Here is a 9,077-nt window from a genome sequence, read left to right on the forward strand (position 1 = left end):
CATTAGAGTAAAGTAGGTTCTGACTTGAGTAATTATTAAATCCTAAAATTATAGTTACTATATGTATGTTATATGTTAACATATTCTACAAATTCTCATTCCTTCAAGTTCCAAACTCTAAAGATATATGGAATCAACATCGTCCCACCGTGATATCTGAAGACGCCCTCTCGCCGCGCTCACAACTAGATGGTGTGTTCCTGGAAGTTTGAGACCTTCAGGCAGCTCAATGAAACAACGTAAAGTAATATTACTTATTAATATTAACAAGAGCATGATACAGCTAATCTACTCTCTCCATCGACGAGTCTCAAAAGGGAAGGTCACTCCACATGAAAGTATGGGTTGCAGATGAACACCAAGCAGCTTCCACGTATAATAATCATCTTGAATTCTTCTGAATCTGAGACCCTGATCTAGCAAACTTGGAAATGGTGGATGATTAATTAGGATTTTCTCAACTATCAACTACCTCCCTTTTATTGAATTGTCTTCTTTGTTTGGTTTGGGAAAACAATCAAGAAATCAATTTACAAAATTATCATTGCAAGAGGGTCAGCTAAGACTTGGAAGTGGATTCGTTTAATCTTTCCAATTGTAATATGAATCAAAGCTTTTCCCTTTTGGATTAGGAAAGATTTCCTATCTTGTTATGAAAAAATTACTCCCTAGTCTTATTACAATTCCTCTAAAATTGTGGAAAGGAAAAACAAGTCTTATATATAGAGGCTCCTGGTCATGTTTTTCTCATCAAATTATTCACAACACCTTTTGGTTTAGAATTTTAGTAAATATCCTAAGTTTAGGCAAGATGAGTTCTTCAAATAATTCTCCAGTGTATGGAGCAACAGATGCCAACAAGTGGACATCTTCAACAACTCCAAAAGATAAAGCATCCAAATTGACTCCGCCAGAGCAAGTTACATGCCCGCCACCCCCAACGCGACCACCTCCTACAAGTGGGCATAGTAATTCTTTTAGCCCTCTCAATTTGAACACAAAATGGTGACAAGTTGTTGATTGAGAGATAAATTTTTGAAATTGTTAAAAATTAAAATATGTTATGCTACTAAGAGTCTAGGAAAAGTAGTTTTGATGTATCTTTTAGAGTTATTTTTTGCTTACATACTTTCTATGAGTATTTTAAATTTTTAATGTAAGATGCTATCGAGGAATTTATGTTTCTCATTGATGTATTTACTATCAAACTATTCACATTCTTGATAAATTCAGAGGTCTAGGTTTTCATGAAGAATATGTGTTATAAAAATTGAATATTATTGTTGGACCTGAAAACTGTTTCATAACTGGATTTCATTTAACTCTCCACATTCAATTTATATCCGCCCTACACCTTATTCAGGATCGCAAGAGGATCGATCAAATCTCGGAAATAAAACTAACAACGGTTTCTTGAAGTCTCTCAACTTCCCAATAACACCCTTGGATCTATTAAATGGTTTCTGTCAATTCACCTGCCAAAACTGTGACAACCAAGCACGATTTTCTTTCATTTTTTAGATGAAATCAAAATATTACAAAGAAAAACCCCTAATACAACCGAATCCCTGAAAATCAAAATTAAAAGCCTACCTCTATCCTTATCAGCATCAAACACCACATTTTCTTGAAAAATATAATCCTTATCAGCATCAAACACCACATTTTCTTAAAACAACTATATTTTTCTTCCTCCGCAATCCGCACAAATCCAAGAGAAGATACACATTCAAAGTGGATGATATTCTGGAACTTTAATATTCTGTTAATCACATCAATGTGCTATTCAACTGTTATGTATATGACCCCCTTTTTAGGCTTCCAAGTAACAAAGAGTCTCACTGGCACAACCCAAAAACCGTAATACATACGACAAATACAAGGGAATCAAAAGATACAACAGTTCGAGTAAAAAAAAGATGCTCTTTTTTCTTTTTTTTTCTTTTTCCCATCTATACAGTAACCTGATTTGTATAATATCTAAAGTTTGTTGTTATCCTAGCTAGCTATTGCTATCCACATTCCTATGGCAGTAAACAGTAATTGAAAGCAGCATCTTGAATGATTGAACTCCGTCTGTCAAAAAAGATACCAACCAACGTTTCAACATTGTCGAATGGTCTGCAATTCCCTGTTTGAAAAATAATTCCACGTTATGTACGGACATGCATGTAGATGCAGCAGGAAGATCATTATATTCCTTCAAATATGAAATGAGCAACAGTGAATATATCACAAAATAAACAGCCAGGAAACAAAAAATTCTGAATAAACTTCACATATTGAAGTCTTCTGAGGTAGAGTTAGAGGATAAAGGTATTGAAGCAAAAAAGGGTCAGTCGGCAGCATTTCCCTAGTAAATTATGTATCACAGGCAGGGATGTCATCCAGACTGTTTTAATGATCAAGTCTCACAAGTTGAACCGACTATCATCAAGTTTTTGCCAATGCAATTCACATTAGGCAATTCTTACTTGTTCCTTCCTGATCAGTTTTAGAAAAGTAAAACAAACATACGGAAAATAAAAGATTCTCAAGATTGTTACCTCGTCTCTGCTACTTAACATTCTAAATCCTCATCTCCATCCAAGAAAATGTCGGGATGTATTGCTGCACTAGTGTAATTGAGAGCTCTTTGTAGCTTCTGATGATCTAGCACTTCAACTTCAACCACGAAGTTTGAACTAACCGGTCGGTGATCTGAAAGCGTCATTTCTGCCCGCTTATAAGAAAGCTGTTTGATGCCTGTTCCTAGCCACAGTATACGATCACACCTGTTACAGTAACCAAGTAGACAGAGGAACTAGACATCAATTGCCTGATTCATGGTGATAACTTAATCCATATCTAGAATGGAAAAAGTACTTATATTCATGAAGCTGCAAACCATTCCACACAGGGGATGTAAACAACTCTGCCCTCGCCAAGAAGGAAGGGAAAAGAAGTGAACATGTTATGAAGAAACAAAGGCATCTAACCCCAAAACCAATTGCCATAGGTGGAGAGGTCCAGACCCTTTCACTGATGCAAATTTATATTTTTGCAATATGGGACAACACTCCACATTCTCACAAAAGTTAAGGATACTAACAATTTAACATGATATAGTTGATTCAAATACACTACTTTTAGCGTTCAAGAAATGAGAAAGATAACTTAACTCATTAGGTCCACAAAAGTTTTACTCACCATGCTGGTGATCTCTTCTTCTCTCCTTCCTTTGGATTCTCGCCAACATATGTATCGGAGTTGATTTCATACTTGTAGGTAGGTGGAAAATGTATCAGCCCCTCTTTCCAACCCTCGAATACATGCCCACTGCGGAGTTCTTTGCTTAGCTGCACATTGGGTAATCACATTAAACCCCACCTCAATTTACAAGACTTTGTTTCTTTTGGCCGGTATATTTACAAGACTATAAGGTTGGGAACTAATTTTTCATTAGATTCAGAAGACTATCATGACCAAAGATTCGTACAATTTCCTTTAAGGTCCAAACGATCAAATATCCAATCCTTTTGCCTGATAGGTGAATTAAAAACTTCCTAATTGAATGTAGATCACAACTCTTGGAAGCAAAGTTATATCCAAATTAAAACTTTCTAAGGTATTTAAGAGATTTGTATCAGGACATAGAATTCCTGAACCATTTTCTGTAGCAAAATGAAATCGGAGAGGCATATTTCACATACTGGCACTAAAAGCTAACTTGATTGGAACACTGAGCATGGTTTTGCAAAGAGCATGATGATCTCACCTGATCATTGTTGAGAAGTTCATTCCACTGTTTCAGAGCAACAAGCTTCCTTGCCTCGGTGTCTGACATATTGAGGCGGTAATTCAAATCCCCAAACCAGAAGATCTGACTGTTTACAAAAACACCCCCAAACACATTAAATAACAGTTTCATGTTGGCATTTAACCGGTATGAAGTAAAGCTAGTAGGAAGAGGCCAATATAGAAGTTGTTCACATACTTAAAGTTACTAAACAACTGGCTCAGCCATGAGAAACTGAAAAGCACCTCAGAATTTTAACTTCCATCAACACTTCTCACTAATTTATCATCTAAATACCTCTAATAATATTCTGAATTAGTATCTACAGCATATAAACAAAAACAAAAGAGGATTTTTGTATTTTCACCCTCCCTTTTTGCTCTCATGGATCAAGAACAATTACTTGCACTGTGACTGACCATTATTTATTCATCTATTAAGTGTTAGTACTTTCATATCTAGTGTGGAAATTTCTATAAAGCCCATTTGTTGTCTATATTGACATTGTCCAGACGTAACCAAGTTTTAACAAAAACAGATGAGGTTATCGTAAACACAAAAGAATAGGTATTAGTATTTCTAAAGTAGTTCAAGCATTTTTGAGTAAAGATAGGGTATAAATAGATGACAGAAAATATGTGTGCTGCAATTAGATCTAGAATAAAAAAACCGTTAACATAAAGGACATCATCGAAAAATTGAAATGACAATTATATGCATACTCGTGGGATGGAATTGTCTGTGGTTGATCTGTATCGAAGACAGATGAGAAACAGGTGCGTCGTATAATTTCATACACATCTGAGTTTCGCCTCTGTTCAGCCCCCTCCTTCTGACCAGAGGTCAGATGAGAACACACAAAGCACATTCGTGACTGAAAAAGGGACATGCTTACAGAAACTGACCCCTGCATCAGAAACCATGAATTACAATGATAGCCAACAACAAAAAGGCAAGAACATTTAAATTAATCAGTGTATATGCTTTAAAATGTTATCTCCTTTACAATAAATGCAATCTTCAGCTTTATTCAAAAAAAAAAAATGCAATCTTCAGCTTGGAGCTAATCATATTGTAAAACAGCAATTCAAGGGGCACACAATCACTAAGAAATAAAGACAGCACCAACATTTAGCAAGATTGAACACAATGTAATTCACTTCAGACAGCTACAGATTGTAAAAGAAAAAATCAAGAAAATGACAATTCTCCAAAACATCCACATACTTTTTTGCAAAAGATATGTCAGCAAATTAAATAAAAGGCACTACCTTGTTTCCCATGTAGCCCATTAGACCAACTCCAACAGGAGATACTTTCAAGTTATTAATGTGTCTCCTCAACTTCTTACGCACCCAGATGGATATATATATCCCTACCATTTGCTTGCTGACAATTCGCACGTATGTAGGATGAAACTTTACACCATCTATGATTACTTCATTATCAGGTTGTTCAGTTGGATGAAACTTTACACCAGCTATGATTACTTCATTATAAGGTTGTTCAGTTGGTAATTCATCGAAGGTGTCCTCTTCCTCTTCTGAAAACCTGTCGGACATAGCAGCGAGAGAGTCAAGAAAGTCGGGCATCTCTTTCTGCTGCATCAATATTGATCCCAGACTCCCAAAGCTATGGTGTGATCTTTTCAATCCACTACCTTTTAGTGATAAATTTTGAGGACCGAATATTAAAGGATTAGGCAAATTAAAGCCAATGCTTGCAGAAGTACTCATGACCCGCCGCAATTTAGAATTTGAGAAGACAACTTGAGGGGTAGCATCTAATGAGCGTTCAGGCCAATCTAGTCTACTATCACAATCAATGCCATAAATTCTCTTCCACTGTAAGTTCTTTCCGATACTTAGTGCTTTAGTCAATTCAACTTGTTCCAAGTCACAACCATTAGCAGCTCCAACATATTCCTGGCAGAGCAACCCTAGTGGAAGATCATTAATCTCATCTGCAAGTACATCAGCAACAGAAGAAGTCCTTTGTACAGGTGAAGGTGGAGCACTGTAGCATTTATGTTTGCTTTCAGGTTCCAATGATTTGTTCAGAGTTCTGCGAATGATTGCCTCCCACTTTGGTATCGGTTTGTTATCCTCTGCTCCGAATACATTCCCAGCATTCAAAGGGACAACCTCTTGAAAACTGAACCATACAGCTGATACATTAGTGCCAATCAAAATTACATTAAAACTTTCTTAGCGGCCATGATATTGGTTATATCTACAGTATTAACTATTTTTAGATAGACATATCTAACATCAAGATTCTGCTAGGCTGAAATTTCATGTAGTTAAGCATGCAATGCACCCACCGGCATCTAATACTTAAACCATTTAGAAAAGCTTAAACAATGTGATGTCAACTATATGCTAACTTCTTGACATCCTTCAATAAACAGTAGGCAAAGCACTCTGCATTCAAATGTGTTACAAAGAAAGCATATAGACTTATAGAGCACTGGACACAATGATTAAAGCTTGATAAGATGATAATTCAGGATGATGCTATGCAACTAGCATATACCAGGACATGCATGATGATCATCCGAAATGTTACTGATTTCTTCCAAGGCTTCTTCAAGGTTATAGACATGCAGACGAGCATCTTGTTTATATTCTTCTACAGATTTAAACAGACCACTATATAGTTATTCGTTTCTAATGTTATTTGCTGTCACCCCATTCAATTTTATATCAGGACAATGAATATAGAATGCTATAAATAACAGATTCCTTAACAAAAAATAAAAGAAGGCATTGGTAGCTAGTGATTAGCAGAGAAGATATTTTAGGTGGGGCAGGTTGATGTAAAAAGTATAAGCATTCTACTATATTTCGGGAAATTTTTGCAGCATGATACAAAACAGACGCCAACATGCATGGAACTTGCTGCCTATGGAGCGGAAGGGAGGACCTGGTGCAGAAAACACTAAAAGTATGTGCCTAGGTTGATTATGTTGAGGAAGATGGAAAGTACTGACCCGAAAATGTAGATATCCGATGGCTCTTCCGAAGAAATCCAATCATCAATATCAAGGTCTTCATCTGGAACTCTTCCAGCAACATTCCAAGTGCCTATTGTCACCCTACATGAAACATTGCCCCCAGGAAATTCCATTAAGAACCAAACTGGTGCTACTTCTAGGCCTAGCATTGCAGGAGGTAGAAAAACATAGACAAACCTCACATCCTTTGTGTTTATGTACTGAGCACGCGTAGTTTCTGATTTTCCTCTCCTATGTCTTAACTGATAGCCAAAAGAAGGCGGATCTGAACCAATAAATATCATATATATGTACATTATTAGACAAGAAGAATGTAAAAGCACTCCAAAATACGATAGAACAAGCAGCTACATGTTTAACATTCCCAAGTGGTTTCCTTTTCAAGGAACCCCACAAGATTGCAGCAATGTTATCAACTTGAAGCCCGCCAAATAAAACCGAACTAATCACTTTATCATGAAATAGAAAGACTGGAATATAACACAGATTGAACATCTAAAAATGGTTGTTTGAGATCTGATTTGTAAGGTGACTTAACACTGGTTGAAATCAATTAAGAGAACCAATTTGCTAACACAGAAAGAAGTATTGCCTGGAAGTTGAGTTGAGAAACTGGATTGGTTCCCCTCTGTCCTAAGGCCATGATCCCTGCGCATACGCGTTCTTGCAACTTTAGGAGAGCAAGCTGCAAGAAACGATTGCAGAAAACATGATTAAAGCAGAGCAAAGAAAACACAAGAACCCTGATGTTAATGTAGGAAGCTGGAACCATACCTTCTTCTTCGCTTTCAGTTTCAGTTTCGGTGTCAACCTCATCTGCACTAAAATCATAGACCTTAGGCTTTATATTCAACCATTTCTTCATCATAATGGAAGGCCAGAAGGCCTGCAATCAATGCAATTTGACCACATCAGTAACCAAGAACCATGTACCTCATCTTGATTCATCAAAAAGCAGTTAACAGATTAGTGCTTATTTTAAAAGCATACCTCAGGGCGCTTTCCTCCTCTGCTATTCATCCCCCTCAGCCTCAGCTTAAGAACTTACTTTTGATTACTTATATACTACACTCAAAAGGCACAAGCTCTTAAATATGGAGGTATCTCAGAACAGGATCCAATTACCTCTGTTGATGGATATTTTTTATGATTTAAATAAGAGTTTTCAGACCATTACATGGTAGCCCACAAGTAAACTTCTCACAGGGAAGATTCATCCACAGCGAGGACACAGAAGAAAAAGGACAGAAAGCGAGGACATACTTAACAAACACCCATAATTTCAACTTGCCAAAGAAGAATACTCAATGGTCCTCCCACTCACATAACAAATATTTTTTTCTGATTCACAAAACAACACCATGGAAGTATTTGAAAAATTCACAAGTCCCCAAAAAGTTTCCTCGACAATGATGTCCCTTTCATCATAACAAACCAAAAGTCATAAGACCAACTGATATGCTACAGCTACTGGTTCCACTGCCAAGATAAGCCATTTAGCCGGAAACTAAAGAACAAAGACTTAATAGTAAAAAAAAAGTATACCCAGTTAACAAAAAGCTACTCACTTTCAGAGTAGAAACTGATGGAATAGTTTAGTACAAGTTTAATTAAACAAATGGGAAATACACCTCAGAAACACTTAATTCCAACTGGCTTTGCTCTCATTTCAGCAAACTATTGGCTGCTTTCTCAACCTCTCACCTGAAATGCCAAAACCCAACAATAATTGACTATTGCCGACCACAAGTCTTGACCCAAGTTAGAAATTTTGGCCGGTGGTTCATCAACCAAAAAACTTGAACACTGATAAGAACAGCAAGGCACCAAGTAACAAATTAAATGACTATTCACACCGTCAGTGACAAGATTCAGTGATCCCCACCACATAAAATTTCAAAGGAACTTGGGGCAACCTGGTTAAGCAAGTCAAATGGGTATTCAACTATTCACTGATTGATCAGAAACTAAAGTAATAGGGAGGGAGGTGATGTTAGGGACAGCTGTAGATGAGGATGGCAGACCTTGGTTCCGCTTTTCTGCCAAATGTACCAGATTGGTCATTGGTGTAGGTTGATGTCAGTGTAGAAATGGAAAAACGACACGATACGAAGATTTAAGGGACCACAGCAGCATAGATGGACTGAGAGCACCATATGTGAATGCCATGCAGTTGCACTCGAGTTTTCTTTTTCCATTTCTCCGGCCAACTCTATTCTCCTTTTCTCTTCTTCTATTTCTTTGTTTTATTACGTGAAAACTACGTCATAATTAGGTCCCCAT

General features: G+C 36.9%; 1 protein-coding gene across 4 annotated transcripts; it reads right to left on the reverse strand.

Moving 5' to 3' along the window:
• Positions 1 to 1,724: 1,724 nt before the first annotated feature.
• LOC133743008 (type I inositol polyphosphate 5-phosphatase 2) lies at positions 1,725 to 8,773 on the reverse strand. Of its 4 annotated transcripts, none has more exons than XM_062170745.1 (11): positions 7,785 to 8,773; positions 7,569 to 7,680; positions 7,387 to 7,479; positions 6,972 to 7,059; positions 6,771 to 6,875; positions 5,050 to 5,932; positions 4,501 to 4,685; positions 3,758 to 3,866; positions 3,190 to 3,338; positions 2,547 to 2,774; positions 1,725 to 2,200 (listed from the first exon to the last, which is right to left on the reverse strand). In XM_062170745.1, the coding sequence occupies exons 1-10, from the start codon at positions 7,812 to 7,814 to the stop codon at positions 2,561 to 2,563; spliced, it is 1,968 nt and encodes a 655-aa protein (XP_062026729.1). In that variant the 5' UTR covers positions 7,815 to 8,773; the 3' UTR covers positions 1,725 to 2,200; positions 2,547 to 2,560. The 4 variants fall into 4 exon arrangements, with proteins under 4 accessions (XP_062026729.1, XP_062026728.1, XP_062026730.1 ...); XM_062170744.1 differs by having other exon boundaries at positions 1,725 to 2,131; positions 7,785 to 8,769; XM_062170746.1 differs by having other exon boundaries at positions 1,725 to 2,131; positions 7,569 to 7,615; positions 7,785 to 8,767.
• Between the last annotated feature and the right edge of the window lie 304 nt (positions 8,774 to 9,077).

The sequence above is a fragment of the Rosa rugosa genome, chromosome 4, assembly GCF_958449725.1.
Source record: "Rosa rugosa chromosome 4, drRosRugo1.1, whole genome shotgun sequence".
Classification (NCBI taxonomy): domain Eukaryota; kingdom Viridiplantae; phylum Streptophyta; class Magnoliopsida; order Rosales; family Rosaceae; genus Rosa; species Rosa rugosa.